We start from the raw sequence: 17975 nt of genomic DNA, 5'->3' as shown, positions 1-17975 counted from the left end.
TCGGGAGGTAGGGGGAGGGTGGCGAGCTCCCTGGCAGGTGACCATCACAGAGGGATTTCTCAGGGGGGAGTAATGCCTTTGGTGCTGACTGCTCTGCATGATATTAAAGATCTTTCCAGCCCCTAGACTCTGTGAAGCCATGAATTATCCATGCTGGGATTCAGTAAAGGCAGACTGATCAGTATTAGCTGAAGCAAAACCTAATTAGGGAGGCAAATTGATTTCCAAAAAAAGAATTGGATGATGTGTTCCCAAGACTGTTAGAAATGGTTTTTTAATTGTCTGTTGTTTTGTATTATTCATGCCATTGTATGCCTTTGTGAGCGAAGTCGGCTTCTCTCTTTCCTCCCCCCCTTGCCTCCCTCCCACCCGCCAGCCAGGCTTAGTGCCTTCTCAGTGGCTGGCCCCATGGGGCTGGGCTGGGCCATTCCTCTGGGGAGAGCTGGAAGCCCATGGGAGAGATAGAGACAGAGAAATGGTGGGGAGGTGCCCCAGGCACAGGGGCCAACAAGGAACCACCTAGAGCTGAGAGCAGACCTTTCTGCACTCACCCCCACCCCAGGTAGCCCGCTCGCAGGGAAAAGGCATTTTCCTCTTCCGGAGGCTCAAGGACATCATGGACTGGAGGAAGGTAAGCTTACCCCTCCCCCTTGCTCCGGAAATCTCCCTCTGCCCTTGCTGCCATGAGGGGCCCCTCCTTCCCTCCTCCAAAGCTTGAAGGGCTGGCAGCGAAGCTCTGCCCCTGGGAACGGAGTCTCTGAAGCCAGATTGCCTGGGCTCAAATCTTGATTTTGCCCTTTAAAAGCTGTGTGACCCTGGGCAAGATGCTTCTCCTCTCTGTGCCCAAGTAAATGGGGGAGAGTAGTAACAGTACCTGCTGAGGATGAGTTGCTATGCCTAAAACCTGAGAACGTGGCCTCTGTACCTGGGCCTCCTGCTCACCTGATTGGGGAGAGCTTGGCTGACTTCGTCCAAGTCCCAGGCCGAGCCTGAGGTAGCTCCCTCCCTCCCCATGACCCATCCTCATCCCAGGATGCGGGGTAGTAGAAATCCCGCTTCCAATCCTGCCCCTGCCACTCAGCAGCTGTGTGATCTTGGGAAAATTGCTAACCCCCTCTGAACTTTAGAGATGGTAATGGTGCTACACAACCAGCACCTGCTGCATGAGCAGGTGCTCAGTAAGTGAATTGCCTCCCTCCTCTGTATGTCTGATTCCTTCCCATCAGGGCACCGCTGGGAAGAAGCTCACCAGCTCAGAGGCCCAGCCAGCCCGGAGCGCTGTCAATCCACCCGGAGGCCATGTGAGTACAGGTGCCAGGTGGCCCGGGGCCCAGGAAGGGAAGGCCTGGTTGCCTCTGTCTTGAAGCAGCTTGGCGGTGGAGGGGGAGGGGCCTGGGGGATGATAGCAGGTGTAGAAAATTCTGCCCTGAGTTCCAGTGGCTCCCTACCACCAGGCCCTTGTGTGACCTCACCAAGTATGCACCACTCGCCTTTGGGCCTCAGTTTTGTCACATGGTTACCGTGAAGGGGACAGCGGCTGAGAAGGGGCTTTGCAGACCATGAGGTGCTGTGCAGGTGTGAGAGAGAGCCTTGCTGGGCTGGCCAGGAAAGGATTCGCAGGCAGAGAAGGGAGAGGAAAGTCCCCGGGCACCTGCGTGGCCCTCCAGGCAGCACGGACCAATGGAATTTTCTACAGAGGCGGAACGGCGTATGCCTGTGCTCTCCAGTACCGTGACCACTAGCTACGTGCTGACGCTGAGCACCTGAAATGAAGCCGGTGTCCCTCAAGGACTGGATTTTAAATTTCTTTTCGTTCTTTTATCTACATGCCATTTACCATCTTAACGACGTTTAAGCGTATAATTTAGGGGCACTAAGTGTATTCACATCATTGTGCAACCACCACCACCATCCACCTCCAGAACTCTCGTCCGCTTCCAGAACTCTGTCCCCAGGAAACACTAACTCCCTGTTTCCCAGCAGCACCCCCAACCCAGCCCCTGGCAGCCACTCTTCTACTTTCTGTCTCCGTGGATCTGACTCCTCCAGGGACCTCGTCTAAATGGACTCCTACAGTGTTTGTCCTTTTGTATCTGGCTTATTTCACTTAGCGTAATGGCTTCAAGGTTCATCCACGTGATAGCATTTAAATTCACTTATTTTTAAGCAGTTTAAATGTAAATAGACAGCACAGGTCTAGAGGTTAAACGCGGAAGCTCTGGGCCCAGCCTGCGTGTGGGTCCACGTCCCAGCTGTGCCACGGAGCAGCTGTGTGGCCTTGGGCAAGTCGCCTCCCCTCTCTGTGCTTCAGTTTGCTCATCTGTAAAATGGGGGATAACGTTCGTCCTTCCCTGATAGGGTTGATTTAAAGACCAAACGAGGAGAGTGTCTAGCACGATGCCTCCTGCACAGGAAATGCTCCGTAGATGTTAATAATAGTTATTGTTACAACCAGGAAGCAAGAAGTTCTGATGACCAGAAGGATGAAATCCCCGTGGAGAACTACGTAGCTCAGCGCTATATCGAAAACCCCTACCTGATAGGAGGTGAGATGGCGGTCTCTGCCCAGAACAGAGGGCCACTTGGCTCCTCTCACCGCTTCGGGCAACATCCTCCCTCCCCTCCCCCAGTGACCCCATCCTCTCTCGTGGCTTTCAACACCCCCAGATGCCAGTGACCTCCCAGCTTTCTGCCTCCAGCCAGGACCTCACCCCGGCAGCCCGGATCCTGATGTCCCACCGACCCTTGGGCACTTCCCGGCAGCTCACACCCAACATGCCTAAGATCCAACCCTCGCCCTCCCACTGCCATATGGCTCATTCCCCAGCCTCCCCGTCGGGATACAGCCCCTCCAGCCCCTGGTTGCTAAGCCAGAGGTCGGAGACCGTTGTGGGTGTGTTTCTCTCTTCCCCTCCCATATCTGACCTCCATCAAGCTCCCACACAGCTCTTGAATCCATCTGACCCCCTCCATCCTGGTTCTGGCCACTGTCCCCTCCCATCCTCACTGATGCCCGCTGCTACTCTGGTCCCCTATGCTCTGCTCCAGCACAGTACCCAGGGGGACAAGATCCCCCTCAGTGGCTTCCCATGGTTGCTAAAACAGAATCCGAATATTGCACGTGAGCTGGCCCCTGCTGACCTCACTGACCTCGTCTCCTTCCACTCTGCCCTTGGACCGAGCCCTTTGCTCAGGCAGTCCCTCCTGCCCCAAGGCCCACCCCCTCCAGGCTGGGGGGGCACCTCTCTTCCTCTAGGCCACCACTTCTCCACGAAGCCTTCCTTGAGCCCCCGTCTCCAGCCTTTCCCCCACATTAACCACCTCCCCTCCTCGTCGTTACCTTCTCCTTGTACCTCTTGTGCTTTTATTGGCATTCACCTCTGCCTGTCCACTGCTCTAACCCCCAAACCTACCATGCTGCCTGGCACACGGTCAGTATTTGTTGCATGAATTCTTTCCTTGCCTGACAGGCCGCAAGTTTGACCTGCGCGTCTACGTGCTGGTGATGTCGGTGAGTAGCTAAGATGGGGCCCCTCCTCCAGCAGCAGGTAAGGAAGAGCTGGGCCAGGAGACAGGGGGCAGAAGCCATTCTGGGGGGTGCCTATGTGAGCCTGCCTGGGAGAGCCCAGGGAGCGTCTGAGGGTAAGGCGGGGGCACATAAACAGATCCCATTTCTGCCATCTCAGAGACCCGAGTCTGGATTTGCCGTCCGCCTGTCCTTTATTCACTCAGCCATTCGTGGTAACCGCAGCTGACCTTTACCGAGCACCTCCTAAGTACCAAACCCCGGTATTCAGCAGGCTTTACTACGTTTGGTCCTCCTAACGACCAGGGAGGCGGGTTCTATTATTATCCTCATGTTACAGATGAGGAAACAGAATCAGAGGGGGTTGAGTGGCTTACCCGAGGTCACGCACAGGTGACGGACAGACCTGGGCTCCCAATCCAGGCGGCCTAGTGTACTAGGCGGCCTAGTCTACTCTCAGACAAAGAGCTGCCATACCGCCTCTCCCCACCCATTCGTTCAGCAACCGTTCAAACCGTCGTGAGGTGCTCCTCAATGTGGGGCATGAGGACATAGGGGCGTGGGAGGCGGGCTCAGCCCCTGGGCTCCTGGAGCTGAGCGTCTGGTGGGGAAGGTGGACACACCCGGAAGGGTGTCGTGCGTGGTAGCGGAGCAGAGAAGAGTCTCGTTCATTCGGTTCCCTTCTGCGTCTTCTCCCTGCCCCTGACACCAGGGAGGGAGGGGGTGGAATCAGAGGAGGCTGTTTGGACGGATTCTTGAGGGGTGATGTGAGAAGGAAGGAAGGAAGGGCACTCCAGGTAGAAGAAACAGCGGGTACAAAAGCTAGGAGGGGCAGATTGCTCGTATTCACCCCCCTCCCCTTCCTCTCCCTCCTTTCCCTCCTCGACACAGTACATCCCGCTGCGGGCCTGGCTGTACCGGGATGGCTTCGCCCGATTCTCCAACACCCGCTTCACACTGAGCAGCATCGATGACCAGTGTATCCTCGGATCCCGTCTGCCCAGCCCCCTTGTGCCCTGCCCCTCCCCATCCCCCCAGCTGGTCAGGGAGAACTTCTTCATTCCACCGAGTGCCAAGCTGCGGTCTCGGCACAGGAGATACAGCAGTGGACAAGACGGGCCTAGTTCCTCCCTCCAGGAGCTGGCAGTCTTGTGGGGGTGGGGGAACCCCCGGTGATCCCAGGGGAGCAGCTCCACTCTGCTCAGAGCAGCTCACCCCAAACTTCTCTGCTCACTCCACACTGACTCACATTCACAGGATGGGAGAGCTCGAGTTCCTTTGGAGAATGTTTGCATCCTTCCATGTGCCTAGACATTGGCTCATACATTCACTCAAACACAATGCCCTCTTCACCCATAAACTGGCAGAGACCAAAAATATGATCACACACTATGCTGGTGAGGCTGGGGGAATACGTGTGTCGCTGGTGGCATGTAAGTGGGTACAACCACTCCAGAGGCAATCTGGCAAATGTCTATCAAAAGACAAAAGCACATACCCTCTGACCCAGCAAATTCCCTTCTGAGAATTTACCCGACATGTACACTCACAATATAGGAAAAGAGAGGTTTAAAGGCAATGCACTGCTTAGCCTTGTTTGTGAGAGAGAGAAAAAAGGAAATAAATCAAACCGCTCATTTACATGATGGAACACTATGCAGCTGTTAAAAAGAATGGGCCTGTGCTTTATGTACAGATATGAAATAATCCCTGTGACGTATTGTTAATTGGAAAAGAACAAAGTATAGAACTCTGAAAAGTATGCTTCCATTCACATTACAAATTATATCTCTGTATATGTTTGTATCCATGCGCAGACATCTCTAGAAGGAAGTATAAGAAATTGGGAACGGAAGTTCCCTTTGGGATGAGAACTGGGCGGGTGGGGACAGGGGTGGGGAGGAAATAGTTCCTCAGGCACATTTTGATGCCTTTTGACTTTTGAACCACGTGAGTGTATTATCTGGTTAGAATACTGACATCAAAAATAATGTTTCTAAGATTTTTAGATGTGGGGCGCCTGGGTGGCTCAGTCGGTTAAGCGTCCAACTTCGGCTCAGGTTATGGTCTCATGGTTCATGGGTTCGAGCCCCGCTTCGAGCTCTGTGCTGACAGCTCAGAGCCTGCAGCCTGCTTCGGATTCTGTGTCTTCCTCTCTCTCTGCCCCTCCCGACTCATGCTCTGTCTCTCAAAAATAAATAAACATAAGATTTTTAGACATGAGCATCAGAAGCAAAGAGGCTGGCAATCCAGAAATGGAGAGATGATAAATCAGCAGGACTGGATTACCTGCCTGTGGGGGAGAAGGCTATGGAAGGTGCTGCTGCTGCTGCTTGGACAACACAGCTAATGCTTCCAGCCAGTTCCACCCCCTGCCTTAATTTGGTCTCTCGATTATGTGTCTGTCCCGAGCTCATGCACATGCGTCGCCTGCGTGTTAGAATGGGAGTTGGCCCTGCAGAGTATTTCTAACAATTTCCTCCCCCTATTTTTCCAAGTCCAGCATTTTTTAAATTTTTTATTAAGAAATTTTTTTTTAACGTTTATTTATTATTGAGAGACAGAGAGAGACAGAGCATGAGCAGGGGAGGGGCAGAGAGAGGGGGAGACACAGAATCCGAAGCAGGCTCCAGGCTCGGAGCTGTCAGCACAGAGCCCGACATGGGGCTCGAACTCATGAACCGTGAGATCATGCCCTGAGCCGAAGTTGGACGCTTGACCGACTGAGCCACCCAGATGCCCCAACTCTAGCATTTTTAGTATGTTTGTTTAATTATGTGATTCTAGCAAGCATTTAACATATGCAAGTCATCATTCATTGTAGTTTTATTTTTTGGCCGCCATGTGTTTTGTTAAAATTAAATGACACGCGTAAAACCCTTAGGACAGTGCCCGGCACAAAGTGAGCGTTCAGCACACGTTAGTGGTCCCCTGTTCCCTACTTAAAGGTGCTTGTATATCTCGGCGCCTTGTTAAACAGACCCCGGCCTTTCCCAGGACTAGTTTCTAGTGAACAAGCCTTTGCTGTTTTCACAGTGAGTCAATGCACATGATGTTCCACAACTTCTTTTAATTGTTTTTAATTTTCAAACGTTGAAATATTTAAAATATATACAAAAATGCAGAAAAAAGACTATAAGAGAAATCCAGGCATCCACCACCCAGATTTAGCAGATATTAATATTTTGCTATATGTGTTTCGTATATTACTCACCAACTTTTAAAATAATAAAGCAACTTTGGATCATAAAGTAATAAGACATATTTTAACCTGACCTTAAATATACAGATTTACATTTTTTAAATGTTTTTTTCCTTTTATTTTTTTAATTTACATCCAAGTTAGTTAGCATATGGTGCAACAATGATTTCAGGAGTAGATTCCTTAATGCCCCTTACCCATTTAGCCCACCCCCGTCCCACAACCCCTCCAGTAACCCTCTGTTCTCCATATTTAAGAGTTAGAGATTTATATTTTTATATATAGTTCACATACAGTTATTCAAATATATATGCATGTATGTGCACACACAAAATATAAAAATAATGACCTCAGCACTGTAACAATAAATAGAAACAAGTTAAAACACCCTTGAAGGATGGCAAAATGAACGATAAAACATCTACATGCTATTGTACAGCTGTTATAATGAGGCCAATTAAAATATCCTGGAAAGGTATCTAAGACAGACTATTAAAATGAAAAACAACATACAGGTATAGACCTGGTGTGTTTATAATCCTAGTTTTGCTCTTAAGGAAATATGTTTCTATTCAGAAGAAAGTCAGAAAGGATGTTCACTAATTTATAAACTCTGAACACCAAGGAGGATTAGAATCAGGCCAGGAACGTTTATTTTCACCTTTACACGTTTTCCTGTATTATGAATTGTTTTTACAACCATTATGTATTACTTTAATAATAAAAATAATAAAACACTTAAAGAGTATAGCTTTCACAATATAAGTAGTAAAGCCGTTTAAAGGCAAATCAGAAAATTCAGAAAATGTACAAAAAGGAAAAACAGAAAAGAAAAGAAACCTTCTGTGTTCTTATTTTCTTTTTTAAAATTTTTTTTTTCAACGTTTTTATTTATTTTTGGGACAGAGAGAGACAGAGCATGAACGGGGGAGGGGCAGAGAGAGAGGGAGACACAGAATCAGAAACAGGCTCCGGGCTCTGAGCCATCAGCCCAGAGCCCGACGCGGGGCTCGAACTCACGGACCGCAAGATCGTGACCTGGCTGAAGTCGGACGCTCAACCGACTGCGCCACCCAGGCGCCCCTGTGTTCTTATTTTCTAGAGACAATTACCCTGACGTATTTTCTCCCAGGTTCGTTTGTACAGTTTGTTGTTGTTGCATTTTATTTAAAAAAAAAAAATTTTTTTTTTCAACGTTTATTTATTTTTGGGACAGAGAGAGACAGAGCATGAACGGGGGAGGGGCAGAGAGAGAGGGAGACACAGAACCAGAAACAGGCTCCAGGCTCTGAGCCATCAGCCCAGAGCCCGACGCGGGGCTCGAACTCACGGACTGAGAGATCGTGACCTGGCTGAAGTCATACGCTTAACCAACTGCGCCACCCAGGCACCCCATTGTTGTTGCATTTTATAAAGGAGTGATCTCAACTGTATAAACATAACTTTTTTTCACTACACATATCAGTATTTTCCTTGTAGACATTTTTTATTAGTTATAAAGTATCCCACCGAGTAGACTTACTGGTTTATTAATCTTCCACCCTGCAGGCATTTAGAAAGTATTCTGCTTCCTCCAATGATGACACACAATGCTGGAAAGAAACATTTTTCATAAATCTTTTACCATATTTAATTTTTCCTTCAGACGACGTTGCAGAGGTGTAAATACTGGGTCAAGGGTATATGGGCCAGATTGTTTTACAGAAGGTTCTTTTGTATTTTTATTACCCTTCCATTGACAGGGCCCATTTTATCCCAGCTCTCCATGCTGAAGACAATCATTTGATTTTATTTTTTCAAACAGTTTGGAACTTAAAAAAAAAAAAAAAAAGTTTATTTATTTAGAGCACGCATCAGCGGGGGAAGGGCAGAGAGAGAGAGGGAGAGAGAAAAACCCAAGCAGGCTCCGAGCTGTCTGTGCAGAGCACGACACTGGGCGTGATCCCACGAACCGTGAAATCATGACCTGAGCTGAAATCAAGTCGGATGCTCAGCCGACTGAGCCACCCAGGCGCCCCTGAAGACAATCATTTAAAAAAGACTTTTCTGGGGCGCCTGGGTGGCTCAGTCGGTTGAGCATCCAACTTCGGCTCAGGTCATGATCTCGCTGTTCGTGAGTTCGAGCCCCGCACTGGGCTCTGTGCTGATGGCTCAGAACCTGGAGCCTGCTTCAGATTCTGTGCCTCCCTCTCTCTCTCCCCCTCCCCCGCTCGTGCTCTGTCTCTCTCAAAAGTAAAAGAACATTAAAAAAAATTTTTTTAAAGACATTTCTAAAACAATTAGCACCCGTAGATGAAGCCTATATGGGCATTCATTACACTTGCAGTGATTCTGTGAGTTTTGAGTTTTTCCAAATAAAAAGGTTAAAAAATATGTAACTGACTTAATGGGGAAGCAGGGTTTTGCCTTAGAGTTTGCGTTTCTTCCAATTTGTAATTCTTCCTCATTTACATCCCTTTATTTATTGCTTTTTAATTGTTTTTTAATGTTTAGTTTTGAGAGAGAAACAGAGCGCGAGCAGGGGAGGGGCAGAGAGAGAGGGAGACACAGAATCTGAAGCAGCTCCAGGCTCCAAGCTGTCAGCACAGAGCCTGATGCGGGGCTTGAACTCATAAACCATGAGATCCTGACCTGATCTCGTGAAGTCAGATGCTTAACCAACTGAGCCACTCGGGCGCCACCCCTCCCCTCCATTTCCATCTCTTTAAAATTATGTATCTTCTATTACTAGAAACGTCAGGCATTTTCCCAGATGGTCTTTTAGCAGTTATGTTTTCCCTGATGTTTTCATACCCCTATATCTATGTATCTATTAGGGTCATAAATTTTTATTGTTAACAATTTATGTGGGATTTTCATGTGATAAAAACATTAGTCTGTCACATTTGCTACAAATCTTTTATCTAGTCATGCTTGCTTTTCATTCTTGCCCTGATATCTGCTTATTTTTATTTTTACATGGTTGGCTCTGTTCATCCACTGACTTTCTCTGTGATTTCTATTGTCGTTTTTAAGCTAAAAAAAATCCCGCTGAAAGATTTCATAACTAATCAACCCCACTTCTGTCCAGATTGGTTTTGATTGTTTGCTTACTCTTTGCCTGTTTCCCCCACCTAAGTCCCCCCACTTAATAGGGCTCAGGGGTTAAGTGACTTGCTCAGGGGCGCACAGCCAGTAAAAGGCGCAGGTGGGATTTGAACCCAGGCCCATCTGAACTCAAGGCCCACATATGTGACGTCTGGGCCGTTGTGGCACCTTCCTCATCAATGTCCAAGCGCAAGTCTTAGTCTGATCTCTGGGGGTTCCATGGAACAGGGCTCACCCTTCTTGTTCACACTTGTCCTTGACCACCTACCTCTCCCAGATGTTCACCTCACCAATGTCGCTGTGCAAAAGACCTCTCCTGACTACCATCCAAAGAAGGTGAGGAAGCTGTGCTTCTGGCCTCCAGAGCCAGCCTTTTGGGACTGGGTTGGGGTGAGGAGATGGTGTATCACGGAGACCAGGACAGGCCAGTCTTGGGCTCATAGTTCCAGTTCATCAGTGAGGTCAGGACCACCCTTCCCACTTGCAGGACCTAGGACAAGAGTACAGAAGGAGGCCCACACATTGTGTGTCTGAATATTTAAAAGTTACGAATCAAAGACACACACCCTGTAACAAAATGTGTTCTATCCTCCTACCTTGAAAGTATTCTTTCTTTCTTTCTTTCTTTCTTCCTTCCTTTCTTTCTTTCTTTCTTTCTTTCTTTCTTTCTTTCTTTTCTCTTTCTTTCTTTCTCTTCTTTCTTTTTTTCTCTCTTTTTCTTTCTTTCTTTCATCTATGTATCTATCCATCTATCTATCTATCATCCATCCATCCATCCATTTATCTATCTAATAACCTACAAGGCCAAGTTCGAATTTAGAATTCTCAGACTTCTCAGAGTTAAGAGCCAGAACAGAGGGGCACAGGGAGAGCTGGCTCCCAGCTCACACCCGCTCCCGTCTTTTCCCTCCCCCAGCTCCATCCTACACAGTGGGGGCCTCCTGCATATATGTACGCCTAGCCCTCCGAAAACAGTAACCAGTTGGTCATCTTTGGGCCTCAGGGTACACTCATGGTCAGTGCAGTCTGTCCCCGGGAAGGCCGGCCCAGGGAAGAAACCTGTGCAGGGTGTTGGGGCAGCGACTTCTGGGAGCCTGGGGACCCAGGCTGTGCTCTAGAAAGAAGCACAGGCTCTGGGAGGGCACATCCACCCCTTCCCCTGAGCATGCAGTAGCTTTGCCCTGCAAGAGGGACAAACTCAGAGTCCTCCTAACCACAGGACCCTGGCGGGAGCCTCTTGTCGAAACCCAAGGCCCGTGCTGATGGTGACTGTTGGAGGGTCCCGGCCGGCCAGGTCCCAGTTAACGGAGGCTCCCTCTCCCCCCGCTCCCTGGGTGCTTGGGGCCCCAGGGCTGCAAGTGGATGATCCAGCGCTTCCGCCAGTACCTGGCGTCCAAGCATGGGCCGGAGGCGGTGGAGACGCTCTTCAGTGACATGGACAACATCTTCATCAGGAGCCTGCAGAGCGTGCAGAAGGTGATCATCAGCGACAAGCACTGCTTTGAGCTGTACGGCTATGACATCCTCATAGACCAGGACCTCAAACCGTAAGTGGGTGGGCCGGCAGCCTGGAGAACGGGGGGGGGGGGGGGGGTACGTTTCACACACTCTGCACCCAGACGGCCCGGGTGTGGTCTCTGCCGCTTCCTGGTTGGACGCACTTCCTAGTTTTGTGACTCAGTTTGCCCATCTGTAAAATGGACATTGTGCTTACAGAATTATTATGAGGGATAAATGAGGTATTGTCTGTAAAGCACCGAACCCCGTGCCTGGCACTAAAAGACCTTTGCTGAACATCTGCTGAGTCAGCAATCCTTCCCGAGTACCAGGCAAGAAACTTCTCTGTAAACCCTGCTGCTCTCAGGGTGCAAAGTGCCGTGTAAGGGAATATTGTTACCATGTCACTTCCTGTTAAGAACGTGGTGCATTCATGGGGCGCCTGGGTGGCTCAGTCAGTTGAGCGTCCAACTTCGGCTCAGGTCATGATTTCACGGTTTGTGAGTTCCAGCCCCGTGTCGGGCTCTTGCTGACAGCCTGGAGCCTGCTTCGGATTCTGTGTCTCCCTCTCTCTCTCTGCCCCTCCCTGCTCATGCTCTGTCTCTCTCTCCAAAATAAATAAACATTTAAAAAAAAAAAAAAAGAAAGGAATTTGGTGCACTCCCACAATCCCCACAGAGGAGGTTGAGCTGATGAGGAAGACAAGCCTGAGGTGGCAGGGACCATCGTGATGGCCCTCATGTGATACAACAGGACACAGAAGCCCAGTGGGTTTGTTCTGGGCGTTTGGGGTTACACATTAAGTCAAAGGCAGAGCCAGGCCCAGGGTCATAATTCCTGGGCTGAGCTACTCCCTGCCTGCACTGCGGCTCCCGAGCTCCTTCCCCAGGGTCACTGGATAGGTGCTGAGGGCTTTCCGAGCCAGCAGTTGGAGCCCTAGACTGATACCTATGTCAGACCCAAGTTCAAGGAGACAGGGTCCAGGTGCCAGCGGGTCTCTCCTTTGCCCCCTGCTACAAGATGCGGCTGCGGGTATTAAAGTGGACACTGATGGGGAAACAAGCTTGGGGGTGGGAGGGGGGCCCGAGTCTGCCACTCACCTGCCAGATGGGTCCTTCCCTCTCTGTGCCCCAGGTTCTTGTCTGTAAATGACCGGATTTGCACAAAACAAGAGTTTGCAAGCTCTAGGCCCTTGGGCTGCTTTTGGCCACAGACGCTTCAATTTTGGAGTTCAAATGATTTTCCTTGTAAATTCATTTGAGCATCTCGAAAAACTGGGAGATGTTTACACAACAGTCTGGATGTTCGCCTTTTCTGGAAAACTCAGAACCCTGGGCTCACACTCCCACAGGGTGACAGTCTCCTGGAGGGGCCACCGCTTTAGAGTGGAATGTTCTTCCCGGTTCACCGCTCTCCACCCCTCCCAGCTCCTGCCGTCCTCAGCGGCCATTGCCCACACATGCAAAAGTTCACTAGGAAACAGGACTTTGTCTTGTATTCACAGCTCTAGTGGGAGAAGGAAGAGCAATACGAGGGCACCAAGATCATTCCACCCCCTCCAGCTTGCCTCGTTTGGGTACCACCTGGCCCCAGTGGGGATTTCAAGTTTGTGACAATTGTTTTCAAAAAGTTTTAGCCACTGAAACCTTTCTTCTAGTGGAAAAATGGAGACAGCAACCTTGGTTGAATTGAGGGTTGGGCCTAGGCACCCCATCTAGCCTCTCCATGAAATTCCAGGGTCCCCAGGGACCAGGCAACCCTAAGGCTCTCCATTCCCCTCCTTCCCCAGGTGGCTCCTGGAGGTCAACGCATCCCCATCGCTGACAGCCAGCAGCCAGGAGGACTATGAGCTCAAGACCTGCCTTCTGGAAGATACCCTGCATGTCGTGGACATGGAGGCCAGGTGAGGGAAGGCAGCCTCGCTCAGGCACCCCTGTATGTGACAGTTGGGGCTCCCATCAAGGAAGACAGAGAACTCAGAACCCTGGGACTTGAGTGGCCCTTAGAGATGGTTCGGGCCTGCTCACCATTTTACAGATGGACAAACTGAGATGTCCACACAGGGTTGGATCCTGGTCCAAGGACTCAGCCCTTTTGAGGCACAGCAGGGCCACCTATAGCCTTCTGAGATTCAGTCCAGCAGGATTTCCACGAGACCCTGGACTTCACCTGTCTAAGCCTCAGTTTTCTGGTCTGTAAAATGGGAAACCTCATGTTAACCCCCAGGATTGTTAAATTAATCTACTACGATAATTTATTATAAAGTGCCTTGCTCATAGTAAGTGCTCAATAAGAGACTATCTACTGTTATTTTTTTTAATGTTTTTATTTATTTTTGAGACAGAGAGAGACAGAGCATGAGCAGGGGAGGGGCAGAGAGAGAGGGAGACACAGAATCTGAAGCAGGCTCCAGGCTCTGAGCTGTCAGCACAGAGCCCAATGCGGGGCTCAAACCCACAAACCATGAGATCATGATTTATGCCAAAGTCAGACGCTTAACCGACTGAGCCACTCAGGCGCCCTGAGACTATCTACTGTTATAATGATGTGCATATGATGGGAAAACCCAGGGTCTGACTTCAGGAATGGCTGAATCCAGGGCTCAGTCAGTATTGGTTGATTCCCTTTCTCCTTCTCCCTGACCCACCTCTTTCCTGTGTATTAGCTTTTTCCCAATTATTCCAGCAAAAGTTTGAGAGCTAACTCTCATTCTTATTGGTGGGGATTATGTCAATGCCTATCTCTGAACCAATCATTGTGACTCTGATTGCCTGGGCCTACATGGTGTGCCCATCTCCCAGGGGAGTAGGATCAGCCCTGAGCTGAGCCATGTGAGTGAGAGAGGGAGGAGTGGTTCTGAAAAACACCCAAGGTACCCTGAGGCTGAAAGAAGCTGAAATGGGTGCTGAGCAGGTAGAACCTCAAGTGTCCTCTGTATCTACCATCTTTCACTCATTCAACAAACATTTGAGCTCCTACTAGGTGCCAAGACCTGTGCCCCACACCGGGGACACAGTAAAGGACACAACAGACCTAGTCCCTGCTTTCCTGGAGTTTATAGTCTGGGAAGGACAGCAGACTTTAAGTATAAGAAGGTTCATGTTACCGAGGGCAAGGGTGGGAGCCTGGGCACAATATGGGAGACGATCCCTCTGAAACCTGGGAAATGGGTGAACAAAAGAAGAAATGCTAACAGAATGGGCACGAGCAGGGTGCCGGGAGGGATCAGGAGCCTGGCCTGGGTCTTAGGGCTTCACCGGGTGCACCTTCATTAGCCCCTTGTATCTCCTGCCCATCTAGGCTCACAGGAAGGGAGAAGCGAGTGGGAGGCTTTGACCTCATGTGGAATGATGGCCCTGTCAGCCGAGAAGAGGGGGCTCCTGACCTGTCGGGGATGGGGAATTTTGTGACCAACACACACCTTGGTAAGTGGGGCCAGGTGGGGAGTGGGCACGGGGGATGTGTCGTGAGAGGAGCCAGGTAGTCTAGGAGGCAGCTTGGCATAGCAGTTAGACCGTTTTAATTGGATCTACAATTTACCAGCTGTGTGACCTTGGGCAAGGGACTTAACCTCTCTGTTCCTCATCTGTAAAATGGAGACAAAAGAGTTTTTATCTCAATATATGCCTAGAACGCCACCTGGCACATGGCAAGAGATATTATTCATCTATGAGGAGGTGGATTGCAAAAGGCTTAGGTGGAAAAGAACTCCAAAAATGTACAATGTGGTAAAAGAAATTAAGGACTTCAGGGCTTGACTTTAAACTTGGTTTTTAAAAAGTGAAAAATTTTCTTGATTATAAAAATTATTCACTCATTGTAGAGTATTTGAAAACTAAAAGGGAATAAAAAACCATCCAGACATAACCAGCTTCAACAATCTGTTGTATTTCCTTCCAGTTTTTCAAAAATGCCTATATTTATACTTTTTTCTTTACAACATTGGCATTGGGCTGGAGTTTTGAGTCCCACTTTTCCACATAGTATATTCCATGTCATTCAACAATACTAATAAGAGCCTCTCTTTTGGAAACACTTTTTGGCCAGGTCCAAGCTTTACATACATCATTTCATTTTTAGGCAGCTTGTATCATTTTATAGATGGAGAAATGGTCTCCAGGTGTTACACAACTTGCTGAAGGTCCCAGTTATAAGTGATGAGGAGCTGAACTCCAATCCCTCTTACTCTAAAACCTGAATGCTCGGGTGCTAGAAAATTCTATCCCTTAGCACAATTAAAAACAAAATTACTCTACAGCTGTAAAATATTCCAGCTTGTATATAGGTCAACCTTACTAAATCAATTTCTCATAATTGAACATTTGGTATGATTCCAATTTTTTTCTTTTGTAAGTAATGCCATGCTGTGATGAACATCTTCTCACATCAAGCTCAGCTGAAATTCTGGCTATTTCTTTAGGACAGATTCCTAGAAGTAGAAGTACTGGGTCAAAGGGATGGACTTATTACAGCCAAATTGCTTTTTAGAAAGAGTACACAGATTTGCCTGCTCTGAATAAAACACACACACGCACATGCACACACACACACAACACCACAGAAAACCTTTGTCAACTAGATAGGTAAAAAAGTAGATTTGTTTTTATGTGCATTCTGTTTATTCCTGGTTATGTTGCAGAGTTTTTCAATTCGTATTTCTTCTTTGGTAAGCTGTCCATAGTCTTTATGCAGTTTTCAGTGGCTTGTTCTCTAAATTTATAAAGGCCTTGGATATCAATACATTGATGACATTACCCCTCTGTCAAATGTATTTATAAATATTTTCCTGAATTTGTTATTTGCTTTTTAAATTTTATTTAAGTGGCTTTTTTTTTTTTTTGATGAAAAGAAGTTTTATATCTTTTTTTAGGGTTTGATAGGATTTAGGATTGAGTTTGGCTGCAAGCAACTGAAAAGCCAAATAATAGTTACACAGAAAGGGAATGATCTGTTTTGAGCCACAGGATGTCTTGGGGTAGGTGACAGGGCTGACACAATGGATGCAAAATGCCCCCAGAGACCCAGCGCTTTCTTCTTTCCACTTGGCTACACTTAATGGGTTGCCTTGGTGCTCATGCTTGTTGCCTCATGGTTGCAATATGGCTGCTCCTACTCCAGACACTGTGTCTTCATCCCAGGCAGGAAGAAGCAGGAAGGCCTAAGGGCCAAGGCTTTTCCTTCAAGATTTGATTCTTTATTCCAAAAGGGAAACCCTCCCAGGGCTGACATCTTACTGGCAAGAACTGGGTCACATGGCCACCCCAGCTGCAAGGAAGCCTGGAGTGTCGATTAATTTGCTTGAGAAAGGAGAGGAGAGGGGATTTATGAAAGGCTTTTCTACAGCAGTGCCACCTTGTGTTGTTGCAAGATGACTCTACAGAGCTTTCAAGCTTTGATGTGCATATATATAATCATCTGGAAATCTTGTTAAAATGCAGATTACGATTCAGTAGGTTTGGGATGCGGGCCTAACATTCTGCTTTTCTAACAAGCTCCCAGGTGATGCTCTCCTAGTTGACTGTTGCTATGTAACAAACAAGCTCTCCCCAAACCTAGAGGCTTAAAACAACTTCTGTCCCATTTGCTGATTCTTCAGGTCTCGCCTGGGGTCATTCATAAGGCTGCAGGCACCTGGCCAATTCACTGAGACACAAGGCCTAGAATAGCCTCATTCGCACGGGTCGTGGTTGTGATGCTGGCTGTCAGCGGGGCCTCTCTTTCCAGGTGGCCACTCATCCTCCAGCAGCCCAGCCCTGGCTTCTTCCCATGGTAGTCTCACGTTCCAAGAAGGTGGGAGACCTAGCAAAGCCCCCTGAGGCCTAGGCTCTGAAGTCCCACGGTGTAGTGTCATTCCGTCACAATCCATTAGTCAAAGCTGCTGTAGCCCAGATTCACAGGGCAAGGAAATGGAGCCCTCCACTGGGTCAAGGAGCAGCAGTCACCTTGCAGGAAGGCGTGCATATAGGAATGGAAGTAGTTGTTGCAGCCATCTTTGGCAACCATCTGCCTCAGATATTAATGCTGCTTATCCCTGGACCCTGTCTGAGTCGCAAAGATGCAGAACAGTGGCTCTCCATCTTGGCCGCTATAGGAATTATGCTGGAGCTTTCAAAAGTACTAATGTCAGGGGCGCCTGGGTGGCGCAGTCGGTTAAGCGTCCGACTTCAGCCAGGTCACGATCTCTCGGTCCGGGAGTTCGAGCCCCGCGTCGGGCTCTGGGCTGATGGCTCAGAGCCTGGAGCCTGTTTCCGATCCTGTGTCTCCCTCTCTCTCTGCCCCTCCCCCGTTCATGCTCTGTCTCTCTCTGTCCCAAAAATAAATAAACGTTGAAAAAAAAAAATTTTTTTTAAAAAGTACTAATGTCTGCTGAAGGTAAAGATACAGTTGATCTGGCCCTTAGGAGTTTTAAAAGGTCCCAGCTGACTAAAGCACAGCCTAGTTGAGAGCCCCTGCTTTAGAAGTCTCTAGAATACTCCCCAAGTCTCCAGTCGAGCGTCTGGGTGCGAGCACAAGAGATGCTGGTCGAGGTGGGAAGAGCCGGGATGAAATGAAGGATTGAAGGGTCTCTGGGTGGAAAGATCAGCAGGTAACTCAGAGATGAGTCTAGAACTCCAACAAGAGGCTTGCATTGGACACAAAGATTTGGGAGTTATGAAGGAACCA

The 17975-nt window shown here is 48.6% G+C and overlaps 1 protein-coding gene across 2 annotated transcripts in view; it reads left to right on the top strand.

Annotated features, from left to right (window-relative positions):
* The window catches only part of TTLL9 (tubulin tyrosine ligase like 9), a 40936-nt gene that overhangs the window by 21453 nt on the left and 1508 nt on the right, over positions 1–17975 (top strand). For both annotated transcript variants that reach the window (XM_045444937.1, XM_045444936.1), the window contains 9 exons: positions 563–631; positions 1227–1301; positions 2456–2546; positions 3471–3511; positions 4418–4505; positions 10093–10151; positions 11166–11362; positions 13102–13215; positions 14613–14737. In XM_045444937.1, coding sequence (XP_045300893.1) covers positions 563–631; positions 1227–1301; positions 2456–2546; positions 3471–3511; positions 4418–4505; positions 10093–10151; positions 11166–11362; positions 13102–13215; positions 14613–14737 — 859 coding nt within the window. The remainder of the gene's footprint in view (positions 1–562; positions 632–1226; positions 1302–2455; positions 2547–3470; positions 3512–4417; positions 4506–10092; positions 10152–11165; positions 11363–13101; positions 13216–14612; positions 14738–17975) is intronic.

Source organism: Leopardus geoffroyi, chromosome A3 (genome assembly GCF_018350155.1).
Source record: "Leopardus geoffroyi isolate Oge1 chromosome A3, O.geoffroyi_Oge1_pat1.0, whole genome shotgun sequence".
In the NCBI taxonomy this organism is placed as follows: Eukaryota; Metazoa; Chordata; class Mammalia; order Carnivora; family Felidae; genus Leopardus; species Leopardus geoffroyi.
The sequence above is the reverse complement of the archived record's forward strand: the minus strand, read 5'-3'. Positions and strand labels throughout refer to the sequence as shown.